This window comes from Hippocampus zosterae, chromosome 5 (genome assembly GCF_025434085.1).
Source record: "Hippocampus zosterae strain Florida chromosome 5, ASM2543408v3, whole genome shotgun sequence".
NCBI classification, from domain to species: Eukaryota; Metazoa; Chordata; class Actinopteri; order Syngnathiformes; family Syngnathidae; genus Hippocampus; species Hippocampus zosterae.
Window position 1 is genome coordinate 13,337,079 of NC_067455.1, and position 20,404 is coordinate 13,357,482.

The 20,404-nt window shown below is 43.0% G+C and overlaps 1 protein-coding gene across 1 annotated transcript; it reads left to right on the plus strand.

Moving 5' to 3' along the window:
* The first annotated feature begins 2,702 nt into the window (after nt 1–2,702).
* macc1 (MET transcriptional regulator MACC1) lies at nt 2,703–7,769 on the plus strand. Its single transcript, XM_052066323.1, has 5 exons — nt 2,703–2,908; nt 4,341–4,451; nt 4,535–6,555; nt 6,699–6,887; nt 7,057–7,769. The coding sequence occupies exons 2-5, from the start codon at nt 4,349–4,351 to the stop codon at nt 7,258–7,260; spliced, it is 2,517 nt and encodes an 838-aa protein (XP_051922283.1). The 5' UTR covers nt 2,703–2,908; nt 4,341–4,348; the 3' UTR covers nt 7,261–7,769.
* The last annotated feature ends 12,635 nt before the right edge of the window (nt 7,770–20,404 follow it).

A 20,404-nucleotide genomic window follows, 5' to 3' on the forward strand; every position in this document is an offset into this window, starting at 1 on the left:
TCCTCGCTGAACACCTCCTTAAGATCCCGATAGCAATCCGGCACTCCGTCAAGGCAGATCTCCTCGGGGGGTGTGACACGTTCGTGCTTCCCGACGGCCGATTGTAGACAGTGCCGGTAACAATACTGGCTCCAGCTATCTATTGCTGGGCGCGCCCAGGAAATCACGGGGTTGTGTGTCTTAAGCCAGGGTAATCCGAGAACGATCGGGGCGTTGCGAGACCGCATCAAGTAAAAACGGCGATGCTCGACATGGTTGCCGGACAGTTGAAGTTTCAATGGCTCCGTTCTATGCGTAACTACCGCCAGGAGACGCCCATCAAGATCACAAACCCGTTTCCTATCTATCAATTTTTCCACGGAACAACCCAGCTCGGATGCGAGATCGGTGTCCATTATACAGTCATCTGCCCCCGAGTCTACCAGAGCCCGAACCCGCCACGACCGGGACCCCCCAAATATCTCCCCCTCGAGCTCAAGTCTGTTGGGGTGTCCCGGCCGCGAGTCGACTCGCCTAGGCTCGAAGGGTGGCGCGCGAGGTCGTGACTCACAGTACTCATGGTGGACTGGGGGTGACGACCCCGGATGGCTGGTTACGGCATGAGGAGATGGTTGAACGCCGTCAGTCGTCGCTCGATCGCTGAAACGACGCCTTCTTTCCTCCGCACCAACGTCCTTGCCTCCCAGCTGCACCTGTTCCTCCGTGGGTGTTCGTCGGAACTGGGGCCGATCACCTCCACGCTCCCGGCTTCGCTCCCTCAGGCGATTGTCCATGAGGAGGGAGAGGTCGATTAATTCCTCCAGGTTGGTGCTGTGGTCGCGGGTCGCCAGCTCGTCCTTGAGTTGAGGGTTTAGTCCGCGGCGAAACAGACCACACAGCGCCCGATCACCGTATCCACTCTGGGCGGCCAGGATCCGGAACTCGATGGAGTAGTCCGCTACCGATCGCTCTCCCTGGTGGAGGGCGAGTAACCGGCCCTCTGCCTCTCTGCCCCGCACGGGATGATGGAACACCCGGCGGAACGCAGCCACGAAGTCAGGGAACGAAGTACGGAGATTCGGCTTAGCGTCACTGGTCGCAATCGCCCACGATGCCGCCGGACCTGTTAACAGACTCATGACATAAGCCACCTTGGCGGCGTCATTAGCATAGGCAGACGGCTGTTGGTCAAATATGAGAGAGCACTGGTGGAGGAAGTGTCCACACTGCCCGTGCTCGCCCCCGTAGCGAGGGGGGTGTGGAAGCGATGGCTCCCTCGTCATAATGGGATATGAGGAGGGCGCTTCGGGAATGATAGAACGAACCCCGGGGGGAGATGGTCTCCGCTCTTCCACCCGGACCAACCGAGGTTCTAAATCATCGTACCGATGAGCCAGCATGGAGACCGTGCCACGGAGTTCCCTAATGGCTTGGCCCTGCTGACTCATCTGTTGCTCTTGTCGGGAAAGAGCGGACAAAATTTTTTCGATGTCTGCGGGATCCATGGTGGCCGGAGAATTCTGTCACGTTCTGCCCGAAGCGATAACGATCGCTCCGTGCAGAACAAGAAAATAAAGAATTGGATCCCCGGAAAACAGACAACGAAAGAATCTTGTCAAAGCAAAGAGTGTCTTTAATGACAAAAACAGAAAGAGCCCGACAGGGAAAAAACGGTAACACAAAACGCTGGTCAAATAAGGACCAGGGAAGAAATAAGGAAACAACCGAAAACGCTCGCTGAAAAAACAAAGTGCGAGGAACTACTGATTAGGCAATATAGAAGTATACAATTTAGTGACTAACGCGAATGGCAAGAGTAAAGGCCGCAAGGCAAGAAGGCAACGAGTAATCTACAATAGTGGAATTAGCACGAGAGAACAATGGCACGGCGTGGAATTCTCCGGCAGCGAGATGACTGTCGGAGTCTCTTAATAAAAGAGGGTAATCAGCCCGAAATTACGGACAGGTGTGCAGATGGCGGGGGAGAAAACCCGCCACCTGCTGGCGGACACGCGACGTGACATCAGGGGGAGTCCGTCATTTACTTGCCATTGCTTGGTGGTCTGTTGTATTAGGATCTACCAATTGTATTGAATGCTCTTTGGCCAAATGCAGCTCAACGCACTTATATTCTGTTAGTCATTCTTTCAGGGAAAAAACCCAATAACATATTAATGAAAAAGGTTACATGATGAAAATCGTATTATTTTTTTACAGCAGCACGCACACATCGCCAAGCCCCCCCCCCCCCCCCCCCACCCCTTCATCCATATGAGAGAAAAATACCTGGGGCCGTGCCTGTTTATAAACCCACCAGCGTTCAGTAAATGGTTAATTTTCATGGGTACTGTCCTTGACGGGATTAACTCCAGTTAACCTTTTTTTGGGTTTTATCACTCGAAGGAGCAGTACCCAAACAGAGAAAAATCAATATATAAAAAACGTGAACCTTCTAGTTTAGAACTAATTTTACTTAGCATTTTTGGAAGCATATTGAATAGCGCAATTTGCTGCACGGAAAGACAACTGTTTTTTTTGTTTTTGTTGTTGTTCAACTTAAATATAATTTCTTTCAATCACACGTGTTTACTTCTTGCCTTCCTGTCCGACATCATTCGTCAGCGGACACGCTTATCTGGGAGCTGTCGAAACCGCCGCTCAGTTTCAGGTGTGGTAACGTCTGGTGCGTAAACATAAAGGTGCATTGTGGGAGTTGTAGTAAGGACAGAGTGAAGGCTCCTCCTCTGCCGAGCTAATGAAAGTCACTTCAGACTCGCCGTCCCAACATGCTCGGTGTGTGAAGGCGGAACGGAACCGTGACGAAGACACGCTTCACAAGTCTAAAAACAAAGACTTAATGTTTTTGGAGTGGACTCTTTATTTTCTGACAGCGTACCTGAGGAAAAACTACACACATCTCATGCCGACGGTGAGAGATTATTTTCTTTGAAAGTTTCATCGTTTTATACAGCTTGGCTCCATACTGAAGAGACAGGTATAGCTACAATGTTAGAAATGTGTAACAACTAAACACACGAACACACTTGTCCACACACTTTGGCTATTTTATGGCTGGGCTGCATTCATTTGAATTCAATTCAAATACTATGAAAATGTGTGTTGTATGATATTTGCTGAAACCATTAGTTATATACAGTGTTGAAAATTGACATTTTGGACATGGTCCGTTTCATCTCAACTACAGAGATAACTGACTGTTAACGTCATAATGCCTGACAAGACCAACCTGTTTTTGTGCACTGGTTGAAGAGAGCACATTATTGATGACTGACTCACTGTGACATGTCATGAATGGTTGAATCCTCTGGCACATTGATATCTGAGGCTTCATTTCTCTACAAGAGAATTAGACAGGCTGTCTGTACTGCGAAAAATACCTTCAACAGTCGATGATTTGGGTGTATTTATTATTTTCATAGTATTGTGAAATGTTTACACTTGCACCATAGCTGAAATGTATTCTCATTCTTTCTTCAAAACCCGTCGACCGATGGCGCTTGTAGAATGTAAGCAAATGCTGATATTTACATTTTCCACTCACCTTATTTGTCACTCAGATATTTTATGCATATAAAACAAACAATTAATATTCAAATAATTTTTTCCTATTTATCAAACATTTTACTGCATCATTATTTAAATAACACAAGTATAACTGTCATCTTATCAAATGGGGAGTAGGACAGCTGAGGATAACATTTTGTTAACAAAGGCAAACTACAGACAATCCATCTTGGAATGTTTCTCATCTGGTAGTATTGTATTAAATGAAATAATGGACCATTACATAATATAATGGGTCAAACTGTCACCATCGTGAGATTTTTTTTAATAGCACAGGCCATGTTTTAAGTAACATTGAAATATTCTTTGCTGTATTTTAAGTGTAATATATATATATATATATATATATATATATACACACACACACACACACACACACATATAATAAGACTTAATAAATCCATCTGTGACATCTTGTCTAAACACTGTAGTTGTTTACAGTTCCCACAGGTGCGGTGTCGCGGTCGCCTTCTCCATTCAGTCAAGTGAGGAGGAAGTACTTATCACATCTGTCTGATTACACAAGAAGTTTGCCCATTTTTCTTTTAGAATTATAAATAGGTGACTGTATCTGGACGAGGTAACCTCATTAAATTTTTCGACAGACAAAGTGATTTCACGGACAACATTGCCTGAACTTTGGTGTTTGTTTTCAACTTGCACCGTGAATACCGGGACAATTTGGCACACTGCACGATTATTGACTTCTCCTAGGAAGTATTTTCAGACGCTGCATCTTCTAACAACAGCACATATCTATTTTTTAACATTTACAGATGAAAATATGGCAAACTCCTTGCCATGTGCAGGGAGTCTTGTAAGAAGCAAATCTGAGGGGACACTGATTGATCTGGATGAAAATGCTTTGAATGGTGAAGATCGCAATGGTAATGTCTAAAAATTGTAAGCAATATCATTTCGGACAAGTGCTCAAAGCAGAATTACTGGTAAAAGAATTCCTTTTTTATAGATGGAAATCTGCCTCAAACAAGAAAGAGCTCTGACAAGTCAAGACAAAATCCCTTTTGGAACAAACTGTCTGGGTCAAATCCTTTCTTAGATGACATTGTACACAACAACTCAGATAAGCTTATTTCCAACACATGCGGCACATTCCCAGGGACTATAAACCCCCTGCACACAGAAAATGGGGACATTATTAGCACATCCTCCGATGAGGGCAACGTGGGAAACTTTCTGGAAAAGTCAAACAAAGCTAACAACAGATCTGGGAGATGGAAGAGTGCCACAGACATTCTGGATGGACATTTTGAGAGCAAGGCAGCAAAGAGGGGGGACATTTTCAAACCGCCACAGCCTGTTCTAAGTCCTGATTTTGAGTGGCTAAAAAATGATCGAGAAGCCTATAAAATGGCTTGGCTTAGCCACCGGCAGTTAACTCGCTCATGCCTGGACCTAAATCTGATAAGTCAGAGTCCTGGATGGGCTCAGACTCAGGCATCAAACTTTCAGGTCATCTGCAAGATCGGCCATGACGGAGGCACAGTGCAACTGCCAGACTCTGAAATAAGTATCTATGTCCCAGAGGGCCACGTGCCTCCTGGTGAAGTGCAGGAAGTGACACTGAAGGCAATGCTTGACCCTCCTCCTGGACTCAACAACAACTACATGACCACGATGAGTCCACTTCTGGAAGTAGTACTCAGCAACATCAACACAAAGGGTTCGATCTCCCTGAAAATGAAGCTGTCCGGAGAAGTGCGGAACGACCCGTTGAGTCAGGTCCTCACCACGCTGGTCGGACTCTTGTCTTACAAACGAGAAGGACCCTATATTAGAGTGGACGACTATGACGTTTTCAAGAACACCATGCAGATGAAGCTGCAGCAGCTGAAGACACATTTTTACGTGATAGCAATTGCAGAGGCTTCAGCCATTCAGTCCCCGGCAGCGTCAGTCTGGGATTACCTTCACCGCCAAATTACAGTTGCTGTTTATGGCCCCAGGTACATCCATCCATCTTTTAAGGTTGTAATAGTTGTGTGCTGTCACGAGGAAGTACCACCAAAGCTTCCTTTCTCAGATATTTGCCGAGGAAACAAACAACTGCCTCCGCTCGTGCTGCAACTCTGGGGTGCACATCGCCTTAGGACTGACAACTTGCATGACCTGTTTGTCACCACGAGTATCAAGGACTCCGTGTTTAAAATAAGAGTTGAGGACAAGGTGAAAGAAGTGAGGCAGAGCCGGCTGAAAATAGGGACAGTGCTGTATTTACCGGTGGCCTTATCTTATGCTAGCAGCAAAGACATAAGTCCTTTTCAGTTAGACCTGCAAGTAACCGAAGCAAACTCTACAACCGCTGCATGTTTCCAGGTCCCTTCACCACCTGCAGCACCAATTCGATGTGAAAAACGCATGCCAAATCAGACAAGTGAAAAAGCTGTCGAGATGCAGAGATCCTCTATTCCTGAGGATCGGTTGCCGGAATCGCCCATATTCAAAGATGGACCTGTGACCTTAAAATGGTATGGCGTAGCCCTAAAGTCAGTTCTCCGTCAGTCACGTGTGGAGTATCTACTGGAGTACTTCAAGGGAGACACAGTGGCTCTACTATCCAAAGCAACGGTTAGGTCAGTGGGGAATTTAAAGGGAAAAGAGTGGTACATTGGATTCCTCAGGGGCAGAATTGGTTTGGTACACTGCAAAAATATCAAGCTCATTACGGCAGATCAGGTGATTGACTTTACCGGCATTCGACTGACCACCGAGGTGCTCCTGGACAACATGACGCTGCCCTTCAAGAAGCTTACATACATGTACTCGGACATCCAGACACTAGTCACAGAGCACATAACAAACTGGAGAAGTTTTGCAGATGCGTTGGGGTATTACAATCTGTCAGTGGACAACATCATGCGCAGAGTTGCTGAAACAGAGGCTGATAAGGTGGCCTGTGTGCTGGAAAAGCTGAAGGAAGACTGCCACGCTGAGAATAGTGAGAAGAAATTCCTTCACGAACTCATGGATGTAAGTAGAACATTTTCATTTTGGAAATTCACATCAACACTCGGCAGCATGTTTTTCTTCTCACACAATACTCCATAAACACTCATCCGCCTCTCAGTAATCTCACCCTTCTATGAGCAACATACCGCCGTCTGTCCTTTCAGGGTCTTTTAAGGATGCACAGCATCAATCTTGTGGCCCGGCTGATTCAGAATACTGTTATCCTGTCCACCGCTGTGGAGCTAGGGATTCGATGGAGAGAGCTCGCCGACAAAATGGGAAAGCTGACCAGTGCTCAGATTGCAGCCTACGAGGCACCGCACAGAGGAAAAAATGGGGAAGTTGGGCCTCAGGTCAGTTCACCAGTATTCCTGAACTGCAGTTATTCAGAGGATACTCTGGTTTGTAATCAAAAGAGCGTTGTCTGTCATTGGTTATAGGTGATTTGCTTCAAAAACGTCATCCCAACAGTAGGTTCATAAGATTTGGAAAGATATATTATTGTTCCTCACTGTCTTACAGTTGATGTGGAAACCTGCTTACGACTTCCTGTTCTCCTGGAGTCAACGTTATGGAAACAATTACAGAGATATGATTCAAGACCTCCACCTGGTCCTAGATAAGATGAGGAACCCTGCCACCAGACAGTGGAGACAGCTGACCGGTGCCCTCATTACAGTCAACTGCCTCGAGCTCTATCGGGCCTCTGCATACCCGAAGACCTAAGCACTTTGTAATCGATGCGTGCTAATGTTTATTTATCGTATATCTTGGACTTTAAACTGCAACTGTGATCAGCCTGTTTTGAAAAACAGATGAGAAAAAAAACATAATAAAGGCCAGTTTCTTCATTAGCACATTGTTTTTCAACAAATAAGATGATACATTACAGTAAAATTCACTTTGGAATTTTTTTTTAGCACTGAAACTGTGATTTACTGTATTTTCTTTTTTTTTTTACATACAGTAAGATGTCAACGTTCATCAAATAATTATGGTTACAAAATGTTGTATTTAACGGTACTTTTTTTTTTTACGACTTTGCGCTTCTAGGCTTCATTTTGAATAGGTTATGTCTCTGTTTTCGATATTTGCTGCAGAGTTGAGAGACGTGCATTCATCTGTATAATGTATATGCATTTCCTGAATGCTCTCCCAAAGTGAAAATGACCATGTACTTGATATTTTTTAATTGTACCATTGCACCATTCCTTCCAATACACATTTTTAATTGGCATTTCTCCAGTGGTTTCAACTTTTTTTTTCTTGTTTACTTATTCTAGCACTGTTTGTTTAAGCTTTAGTTTCAGTTGTGCGTTCCCGGTCTGTATGAGCGCACACATTGCTAAACTGAATTGGCTTTGGCTTACGGAACGCGTCCTAGGCATAATAAATTTCCAAATTACAATAGCAAAAGAGGAAGCTGATTCAGGTGATTATAGAAATTGATTTTGAAGTCTACAGTAGCACCCTAGACACGAATTTGAATGGACCAGAATTTAAAAACACTTAACATCAATGTGGTAAAAATGTTCGGAAAATTCGGAATCATCTTTCCTCGCTAAAAATAAAGGATTTTGTATTAGTTACTCAACCCTCTAGATACAAAAATATGCATTAAGGATTTATACACAAACATAACAAATGTGTAAAAAGTAATGGTAAAGTAATATTAATGACATGAAAAACATTTAAAAGTCACTTTATTTCATACAATAGTCGGTGGTAAGAAAGAATTACATCTGTTGTATCAAGTTCAATGCTAAGATTATAAAACTACCAGAAAGCTCCAGTGTCAAAGCACTAAGAGGGCATATTTGCATAAGACATTTTTTAAAAAGGCATCCGTAAGCTTATTAATTATGTTTCTTGTGTATGACTGTATACATCAGTATGTGTCCTTTAAACTCCACCATAAATTTAAGCTTTACAAATGTGATTCTGTGAAGTTATTTTTTCCTGATGGAAAGACAAAAGAGATGTCTATAATTTGAGTCGGGGCTTGTATTTACTGTACAGTATTCAAGTATCAACCAACATATGGGGCTCAATGTTTATTATTGGGAATAACACAATGAAATGGCAAAGCCTTGTACCTTCTGCTCCAGCCCCGGTCCTAAAATTGAGTTCTGCCAAAGGGCAGAAAAATCACACTATGAGGTGTGGTCCTTTCTCTTTCTTCCAAACCTTTTGAGAAAATAAATATGATGGGAAAACAATCTTTCATTGTACTATCCTTAAGTGCAGTGTTTAATTTCCATTAATGTTTGGCCCCAGGAAATACAGTAGTATAGCGGCCTCTACAAACAACAACACACACAGTATTGCTTGTCATGAACAAACTGTTAACTGTTCTGTATTTTTCGAAGTTTGTAAAGTCAGTCAAACGATTTGAATTGTGTCTAAATTCATTCATTCATTCATCTTCCGAACCGCTTGATCCTCGCTAGGGTCGCGGGGGGTGCTGCAGCCTATCCCAGCTCCCTGGTAAAAAAAAAAAATTGAATGAAAACTGTGAGTAAAATAAAAGAAACAGTGACTGTTTCTGCTGACATTTTCTCTTTACTAGAAAGGAAAATACACATCATAACCCAAGTAATGCCCTCAGGCATGTTGATTTTTTCAGATGTAAAAGCATCGTTTCTAATGGCATACTGTAGGTCAGTGGTGTCAAACTCATTTTTGTCTAGGGTCACATTTTAATTACAATTTGCCTTGGAGGGCCATTATGACTGAATCCAAATAAAAAAAAGTAAATAATAACAGTTGATTCAACTATTGTTTAAGTTACTGTAATGAAGGGTTTGATTAAAAGAAAATGCTTACAATATGTCTCAAATTTATTATATATATGAGAATTTTAAATGTCGGTAGATACTTTAGCAAGCATCACGGAAGTCGACATGTTTGATTTGCTTTCGCGGGCCACATAAAATGATGTGGCGGGCCAGATCTGGCCCCTGGGCCTTGAATTTGACACCAGTGCTATAGGTGAACCTAATGATTTGGCATGTTAATAATAATAATAGGGCGGCCCGGTAGTCCAGTGGTTAGCACGTGGGCTTCACAGTGCAGAGGTACCGGGTTCGATTCCAGCTCCGGCCTCCCTGTGTGGAGTTTGCATGTTCTCCCCGGGCCTGCGTGGGTTTTCTCCGGGTGCTCCGGTTTCCTCCCACATTCCAAAAACATGCATGGCAGGCTGATTGGACGCTCTAAATTGTCCCTAGGTGTGAGTGTGAGTGCGGATGGTTGTTTGTTTCTGTGTGCCCTGCGATTGGCTGGCAACCGATTCAGGGTGTCCCCCGCCTACTGCCCGAAGACAGCTGGGATAGGCTCCAGCACCCCCGCGACCCTAGTGAGGATCAAGCGGCTCGGAAGATGAATGAATGAATGAATGAATAATAATAATAATAATAATAATAATAATACATTTCATTTATAAGCGCCATTCAAGACACTCAAGGACACTTTACAACCAAAACAAGAACAATAAAACCACAGATAAATAATAAATAATGTGTACAACGTCATATTATTGAAAAATTCCCACCGTGGGACAAACAAATGTAATCTTTTGTTATACTGTATTACAATATCCAGCACTAATTACATATACTTTAGCTGGTTCATTCTTAAACACTTTGTTGTTGCATATTTTTTGTGATATTCATCAGGAAAGAAATGAACTTGAGTTTAGTATTTCAGATACTAAATCGCTAAGAATTGATCATAAATATTAAAGAGCACTTAAGACCACTGGCGGGCTGAGGATTGGGGTAAATTATTGTTTTTAATATGTTTTAAAATATTCATTCATTCATCTTCCGAGCCGCTTGATCCTCACTAGGGTCGCGGGGGGGTGGGGGGTGGGGGGTGGGGGGGGGGGGGTGCTGGAGCCTATCCCAGCCGTCTAAAGGGCAGTAGGCGGGGGACACCCTGAATCGGTTGCCAGCCAATAGCAGGGCACACAGAAACAAACAACCATTCGCACTCACACTCACACCTAGGGACAATTTAGAGCGTCCAATCAGCCTGCCACGCACGTTTTTGGAATGTGGGAGGAAACCGGAGCACCCGGAGAAAACCCACGCAGGCCCGGGCAGAACATGCAAACTCCACACAGGGAGGCCTGAGCTGGAATCGAACCCGGTACCTCTGCACTGTGAAGCCGACGTGCTAACCACTGGACTACCGGGCCCCCCGTTTTAAAATATTTTTAATGTAATTTTAGATACATATAACTAAAATTACTCCCATTCACAAAATAAAAAAACTTGTTCGTGGCAAGCACTGGGATTTTAGTAGAAGGTAAAGCAAACTTACATGGCAAATGCAGGTCAAACTCTTTCAAGAGTTAAAAGATTCCAAATTGAGCACCTTTGCAAACATATGTTCCGTCTTCATCACGATTGCAGGGAAGCTCTACTGTTGTTTAAAAGTATTAAATGTGATTTAAGACTTAAGCAAATGCATTTATAGTATATTAATAGTTTAATACATACATTTGTTTTCATTTAACGTGTTTTGGTTGCTTTTTTTCAACATGAAAACAAAAGGCTTAAAATCTGTCGTGACATTTTCCATCCAATGGGTAGCGCCATTGTCCCAACAATGCAGAATGAGAATGAGATGTTCATTGCAGTATATACTTTACCGGGGCAATAATAAAGAATAATATTAATTTACTTTCTTAATATCTGCATCCACACATTTAAACTCCCATTTTGAAGATTTGCTGATAATTTAAAGCAATAATGGAGTAACGATCCACTACACATTAAGATAAGGGGTCTTGGAAGTTTGTGGAAGGGTGATTTCTGCAGCCAACAAACTTGGGAGCCATCCACAAATCACTTTGCATGAACAGAAGCATTCCTCTGTCCCCCATGGGTGCACGAGACTTCATTTGGGTTGCCGCCATGATTCCATGATATATGCTGGGGCCAAGAAGTCATTTGGCTTTCAATTTATTAGCTTGCTGATTTATGCTCACTGCTGAGACTGTGATGGTGACTCCTACCACAACACCCACCCTTTTTACTTAACACCCTAACAATCTAGTAATGGATGACGTGAAAGCTGAGCAAGTTGGGTAATTAGAAAAGTCAGTGGGGGGAGTAAAAAAAACATTTTAACAGTTTATAAACCTGCACTTCATTTATCACTGAGGATTGAGCTGATCAGATTAAAGGCGGGTGGCAGCGTGGTGGAATAGTGATTAGAACGTCTGATTTGCGGTTCTGGTGTTTGAGGTCTGAATATCAGCTCTGGCCTGTGTGGACTGTGGAGTGTGCACCTTTTCCCTGTTCCTGTGTGGGTTTTTTGCGGGTTCTCCAGTTTCCACTCTCGTTCCTCAAAACATGAGTGTTCTATGGCTGTTTGTTTCTAAAATTACTTATTCAAATTACTAATCAGGACAACTGGGATAGAAAATTGATGCATTGGTGTTTAAAGAGGGTATTAAACTACAAACCCATAGTAAACTATGATGAGAAACATCATGGGATTAAATCGTGTATTTACATCAGTTCAAATGAGAACAAAATAATTCTTTTGTTCCATTCAGCATATTCAAGTTACATATTATTGAGAGATTTAGAAGCGGCATATTTGCGGCGTTACAATGTGTTTGATGCCTTTCTTCTGACTAACAGCCTGCTTGGAGCCTCTTCCCATGACCACCGCTGGGAAGGAGGAAGCTCTCTTACCACATGACTCACAAGGAAAGAAAGAAAGAAAGAAAGAGAGAGAGAGAAAGAAAGAAAAAAATATATATCCTAAAGTGTTTGGCAGCATTTTGGAGCATCTTTGTGAGTAATCCGCATTCACATTCTGGCTGCTTCACTTTTCTCTCACTTTTTCCACCTAGCAGCCTTACAGCAGTTGAATTTCATGAATGCACCCAAACGAGTCCTTTGAGCTTAGCTAAACATCAGCTGCTATGCGGAGAATCACTCGGTTTAAATGATGGCAAACAGAATCCCTTATTAATATGGAGCTGATGTGATCACATTCTATGTTGTGGTCAAAAGTTTTGTCAGGTGTACAGCGACGGTGTGGGGGGATGTGCAGAGAGCGTGGCTGCTGACAGGCCTGATGTACCAAGCGTGACACTCCCAGTCCACCAGTGATCTAAAAACCAGATGGAGTCAACAGGGTTGGCGTTGAGGTATGTTGATAATCAGCAATGTGAGTTTTCATAAGGCACATGACTTCCATCCTGAAGTCTCAGATTGATGAACAGGCATTCCCAGATGACTTCAAGCAAAAGCTCGACCAGAAGGCTTAAAAAAATGCTTATGTATATTCTATTTATTTATTTATTTACAGTATGTCTTGATAAATTCAGCGCCAAAGAAGTGGAGTTCCACATGTCCATTGTTGGATGACACATGAAAAGTAATAAAGCCACAGATTTGTTTGCATTGTTGTTGTACTGTCATATGATTTATGACTTCCTGACTTTTGTTTCCACCACAACCAAGTTTATGAAGTTATTGTAGTGAACGCTTACAAGACTGCAACTCAAAGAATTTAGCCAGAACTCTGAAACAACTCGAATTGAAGTAGATAAATAAAGTGTTCATTTGTGGTTTATTTGCCTTTATGTTATAGCATAAGCCGAATCTAATGAGGGCAAAATATTTTTGTAATGTAAATGTAAGTGTCAGAATCTTGATTATAACACTTGAACAAGATCACCTTGAACAAATAATCACACGTTGAATCGCAATCGTCATTTTCATGGTTGGAGATTGGTTATGGGTTCGGGCTCACTAGTTATTATTTTACTAGCTTTTATGTGCCTGAAATTGACTACCAAACATTCCAAGGTATGACCCTAACTAAAAAAAGCCAGCTTGCTCAGTCTTTGCAGGTTCCATTGTACTTTAAGATATTGCTTGGAATTCTTCAAGCTGATAATCAAGCTTGAATGACATCACGCCTTGATGACATGCCCAGCTGGGTGACCACACAGCTTCCTCAATGATGAGTGAAAATAAACACAACTGCCAAGAGCAAATACACAAAAATCTACAATCAGCTGAGAGCTTGGGGGTAAATCTCTCGGAGGATGTGTCCTTGGCTAATTTCTGTCAACCAAGGGAGGCTGAAGGGTTCCTGTTCCAAAAACAACATTGCTGTAGAGGTAGCCCATTGTGTCCTCGGTGAGGAGGAGGAGAGGGGAAAAGAGGAAGAAGAGGTCGCCTCTGACTGACAGAGTGGGGGGGAGCAGAGGTGAGCAGAGATGAGTGTGCAGCTGCACTACAGAGACCCTCGGTGTCATACAACCATTGCATCGTTTACAATCATGTCTCTCACTGCATTGTGGGATATGTTGATTGAAACTTCAACCGTATAACTGTGGAATGACAGTATGAAGAAAGAGAAGATTCCTGGCTATTTAATAGAGAAGTCAGCAGGATCCTAGGCAGTGTTGTGCTTGGCGAGCGATGGGACACCCTCCTCCGCCCAGTTCACTCCCCAAGCCCTGACACCCCACCCCCACACCTCTACCCATCAACCCCCTTGGACGATAGTCATTCTTTTAATAGGGCTGGAGCACTTTGCTTGACCCATTCCCAGCTCACGGCCCTTATGAGCAACAACTGAGGTGAGACGTTTCAATGTACACGTCATTAGTTGAAAATAAGACAAAAAACGTCTGCTGACATGATTCTCATGACTTTGATGCAGTGCACTCTTGATGCAGCATGACATCACATGCTGTTGACCCTACATGCACTCTACTTGTGGCATGCCAAGTGTGAAGTTAAAAATGCTCACTGTTGTTACATTCAGCAGTCGATTCTCTGAAGGTGAAACGTTTCAACTGCTCGTTACTGAGTTTCAAGGTTATTTTTCATTGTGGAAGGGTGGCAGGGCTCAGGTGGGGAAAGTGGATGTCCCAGCTCTTCCCACAACCTCCACCGGTCAAGTTTGGGAAATACTGACTGAGCCCTCCATGTTTCCGCTTGTATTAGCATTTTGTTAGCAGTGGTGGAAGTGCTGAAATACAATACTTAGTTGCTTTACTTCTGAAGAATTTTCAGATATCTGTACTTTACAGTTCTTGAGTAGCTATTTATTTTACTTACTTGTGATCCCTCCATTTAAAAATAGCTGCGTCCGACACCTGACTTCTTCAACAAAGGCATGTCAGTAATGAAATACTTTCAAAAAGACAGAAGCAGAGATATAATGTCATCCATGATTAAGTTCTTGATTCAACAATTGATTGAGTGAGTGATTGATTGCACATTTTAGGAATTATTAGGATCTGAATAAAAATGGTTGTATGGAAGAACATTAACAAGTGTTAACAACAATGATATGCAATCGAATCAGAGAAGCAACATATTCTTCAACCATGGCCTTATTTAACAGAATTGTTGGATATTGTTAGGTCCCCAAATTTTTTGTTGTGAATGCGCTGTGTCTCATATCATAGTGAAAATCGGGGAAAAAAAACAAACGGTTTTGGGTGTATTTTTTCTGTTGTTGTCGTTGTAGTTCTCCTGAAATCGGCTCAAATTCCTTTAATTATTTATTATTAACATTGAATGAAATTAATATCACTGAAGATACTAAAAATTATTTCTCAAAATTATCTTCAGCAATGATTTAACAAGGCCAGAAATCGCGGAATATCAATACCAACAGTTTATTTCTACAAATCTCGGCATTGGATTGGATACAACTTTATTGTATATGTTTATATTTTCAAATGATCACTTCGACAACATTCCGAGTCAATCATAATGTCCCGTCACTGGTGAGCTATTATTAGAACAGGCCCGCAGGCTATTCATATGGGCCTTGGTGGCTACCTATGGCCTGCAGGCACCACATTGGTGACCCCGATAAATTTTGCTGAGCAAGGGGCCATCCAAATGTGTCATGTGATCTGGAAAAACATTAAGGAGGATTCTGTTGATTTATGTGTCGATGGTATGGGCCATAGTCAAAATTTGATTCCATTTGTGAAGTTTATCAAATGAGTCAGGGATTATTTTTTATTTATAACATTTCCTTTGGAAGATACTTTGGAATGAATTACCGGTAATTGCATAGAAAATCACTACTGTTGCACAAATATGCTACCCAGTTCTCACTGGATGAGTCAGTCAGCCTCTTTCCTTCAAGAGCTTCACACAAACGCAACATTTTCTAAACTCACACCTGTCTATAGCAAAGCTGTGATAAAGCTACTGTAACTCTCTGCACAGACGTATTCATTGCGTAGGTCACTGCACTGGTCAGTGTGCTGCAGCAGCGTGGGCGAATGGATGTGTGTGTGTGTGTGTGTGTGTGTGTGTGTGGTCTGCTTAAAGCCAAGAAGCTTTTATAGACAGCAGAAGGCACGGCTCGCTGGTCTCCAGGTTTTAAGATTTAACTGCAGCCTCGGAGCCAAAAACGCACACGCTAACTTTCCACTTCTGAGGGAAAAATTAGGACATGCTGCATGATGCACTGAAGCACCAGAATGGGATTTTGATTTGAACTGGGGTGTTTGAGCTGCACCAAATGCAGACCATGTCACGAGCAAATCTAAACACCCTCATAAGCGTGTGTGTGTGTGTGTCTGAACTTCCAAGCTGTGAAAAAAGTGTGTATGTGTGTATATATATATATATATATATATATATATATATATATATATATATATATATATATATATATATATATATATCCTGAGTGACGCAGGTGTGTGTGGGCAGGGTCCCCCTGAACTAGAAGCCAGCCAATCACGGGGCCCGCACATCCATTGACACTCACAATGACACCAAAGGAGAATATAGAGTGTCCAGAGACACCGCCACTATCAACACATTTTCAAATTGTAAAAATGTATGTACGGTATTTGCAGGTGGGCAACTACGTAACTACTGACAGCTGGCTCAGAACTCGCAAATCAAGTGCAATTGTGCTACAAGCAGAAACAGAAACATGAAGCCTGATTAGAACACGCTACATCAAAGCTGTGTGCTTTAAAGACTTTTTTTTTTACTGCTACATGCAGGAGTCCTGGCTCCTCCGTGTCCAGACGGTTTATAAAGGCTTGTTTCTATCCTCACCTCTCTTTTCAACAGCCCAAATCATCTCTCAGTCTTACAGGACTGCTGTTATCAGAATTTCAAAAAAAATCCAATGTTTGGATTTGTCTCCTGAATGGCACATTATGTTGCTCATGACAATGTTGTCATCCAATGCTGTTGCTTGACCTTGTTCGCACCCTCGGTTTAATTGAGCACTGCTTTCCTTTCAAAGAGCCCTGCCTTTTCTCATGACATGCAGGCGATCCATCCTGGCGAACTGGCATCAGACTCTGTGCTGTTGGCTGCTTTAATGGAGTGTACATGGCTATCACAGGCAATTGTGGGAGCGTCGTACACGTGTGGGACCGTGGTTTGTTATTCCAGCAGATATGAGTGGGCCATTAGAGAAACGCTGCCTTCCAAGGCCCGAGCAGAGAAAACAGACAGGTCTCTGTGGATCTGGCTCGGGTTCAGATCGTATAGTGAGTGAGATCCTGAGTTGCGTCTGCCTTGATGTGACTCCTGGGAAGGTGCTCCATGACGCTCATTCAAGACCGCAATGAACACTTGCGGGATCACAACAACCAAACCGGCACCCATTGATAAGTTGATGAGTGGGAGCACGTCATGGCGTCGACTTGCTCTTTCTGTATTTGTGTGTGTCCTTTCCTGACAGCGGGGTGAAGGTTAGGTCTTTATTAAAGATCAACACCGGTGGAGTTGTCCTGTGATGACATCATGTAGTTAAGAAGCAGCTGTGTTTTCTCAGAGTCACTTCGGCAGCAAAGAACTGAACTCGACAGTGCAATCTGCCAAGGATTATAAATATAGAGTTGGCCTAAATACAAGCTTCTACTTTTTTATGTATATACCGTGCAAAAGGCCACAGCCTGCCACAAGCTTTGTTGTTTTAATGGCCTTTTTTTCCAGTTAATGTGACATACTACCTAACAGGGCGCATGCTGTCAGTGGGATTACAACATAAAATACAAAACCAAATTATGGAGAGGGGTGGTGGCACTGGGCCAAGGAAGAACATGAAATCTGGATGAAATGTACTGCTCCAGAAATTTACTCTCACCATTTTATATTGTCACTGGTTCACATGCCCAAAGTCATCACGATAAAACCTGTTTGCTTATCATCCTCCATGAACCTGGAAGTATTCTGCAGGCTAACAAACAAACACGAATACAATAGTGCACTTTTTTCTCCCAAAATAGTTCATGCACGAGAGTTCTTCACTATACAAAGTCAAAGTACATTGCAGACATGATACTGTGTATGATCGTTACATCACTGTTAGATTCCCTCCTGTTATGGTGACGGCATGAGCTGTTTGAACAATTCTGGATTCTATGTTTGGCCAATTTAGTAAAACAGGACTTTGTTATGTTTTCAACCTGGATCTGAACATTTGAACCAACTAGGGGGTAAACTGATTGACTATGCTATTGCATATGAACGTTTAAAGTTGATTACTCAATGATTAATCTCATGTTTTTGCCATATTGTCTTCCATTCGGACTATTTGCAGAACACTTTATAGTTACCTGTCTCCTGCTGTTGCTGCACTATAAGACTTTGTGGAGCAGTAAAATGTCCAGCCACAAAGTCGTCATACATCTGTGGGGAACTGATAGTATGACAATAAGATGGTTGAACATAAAAACAGCGATTGTCACTTCTCTTCAAATTTTATACCAGCAAGCAGGATCACCCGACTGGAGGCAAGAAACAAGGGCAGCGGCATGAACTGAAGCTTCATCTTCATCGTCAAAATGGTGTGTCCAGTAATGCGTGATAACGACAACTCTATTCCTTATACAGAACAGGAAAAACGCAAAACTTGGGCTGCTTTACTTCTCAAGGGCGTATTATGCTACAAGTGTGTGGAATTATTTGACTTACGATGAGACCCATAGCGCGATCACTTGCGAAACATGCAAGTCTATCTTCAAATACAATAAAAAGACAAGTGAAATATAGCCACACATTTCTTACAAGACGCTACGCTATGGAACACAATATGAAACTGTCATTTGTTTTTATTTGCCCCGATGCCGGTCTGTTTTATGTAATTCTTTATACTTTGTTTGCTTTGACCGGGAACTGCCACAGATATTTTATGAAAGTCCCACCACATAAAATGATGCAGCGGGCTATATCTGGCCCACAGGATTTAGTGTCTTCAATGAATTTTTTACTGTTTTTGACTGGAGGAATGTCGGCGCCATTTGACTGTCGTTGCTGGACAGTCCCGGGGCGCTTGTGTCTTGCGCCTGTAATGGGCAGCATTTTTCACAGCCCCGCTTTGTTCAGCGGAGAGATCGGTGCTGTTGAACGGTCTGCGGCTGGATGGATGGAGGTCTTGAGGAGCCGACGATGAGAAGAAAGGAGCGTTGGCGCGGAGTGCCGATGCGGATTTGGAGCTGGGAGTCGCGGCTTGGAGTTTGAAGCGGATTATGTGGGACAGGAGAAGTGAACTAATCTCTTTTCGTCAATGGACGCTACAGCTTCGTGTTTGCTTTCAAAACTTTGCTTGTAGCAGACGTGTGCACATTTTTCAGCATGATGTCTCTGATCCACTGGTGAAAGGACACTTTGATCCTCTCCTCTTTCATCTATAACTGCTTCAGACAACAAAGTGTATGCAGAAAAGTGGTGAAGATTGCACGACTGTCTCTGTCCTATGTGTTGTCTTGTGTTATTTTTGTTATTTTGACTTCAAAATGGCGCCGCGAGAGTGGCTGCCTTTCCAGCAGCTCCTTTTTTTTTTGTTGTTCTACTTCTTCCTTTCATAACTTTGCTGCTGTGAATCTGGAATTTGTCCATTGCGAGACTAATAAAGGTTTCTTAACCTAACATTGGTGTCTGTGTATGTGGAGAAAACCCAGGCAAGCATGTGGTGAACATGCAAACTCCAGGCAGGAGAGCCTGAGACCAAATTCAAACCCAGAATCTCTTGACGATGAACTACTAATTCACCATGCTGCAAAGGAGCGGTCTACTTCCATATCACTATGGTGGAACCTCCAAAGAATTTGTTCCAGGTTGGCAAATGAATGCGGACTACTCTTCACACACAGGTAAGGCGTGCTTGCGAAGGGTCAGTACCATGGAGAGGGACACCAGACAGGTACGTTCACCTTGACAAGGCACGTTCTCACCCTACGTTGTCCTCTGCTCCAGCCTTTCTAAGGATGTTCCGGTCCTCATTTGCATTCATGAAAGTGATAGATTCAAATCTACTTTGTGGCATTGCACCCCAGGTCCCACTTCAACAAGCCTGTGTGTGTTGTTGGTACCTGGAGGTGCTCCTCTTGGAACAATACTTCACTCTTAGGGCCTCCGTGAAGATATAAATGGACGGTTCGGCTGGTGTTGTGACCTCTCACCCCGACTGCCCCCTGTTTCCTGAACCAGATGCTGCTCCCGTGGACCAGGGCCTTCTCAACCTAAACAAAGTAATCCTCCACTAAACAAGATGGATATTGTCTCACCACACCAGTAAATACCAGAGGGCCTCGCACACAAAGCTGCCTTCTCCTCTCCTTCGGCTACATCAACTCAACAGGGGGCTGTGATGCACGCATTGTTTCATATACACGTGCACAAAGACATACTGTAGCCTGTGATTTATGCATTTTTTAATGCTCCTTTTTAAATGTACATTTGTGGCTTATAACCAAAACATGCCCTCTCGTGGGGAATATAATTAAAGCATGAGGAAAAAGTTGGCCGATGTGAAAGCCCGGCTGCATGTGCAATGTGTCAGATTGGGCTCATGCGTTGCATAAGGGGACGCCTTTGATCTCCCTGGGATTAGG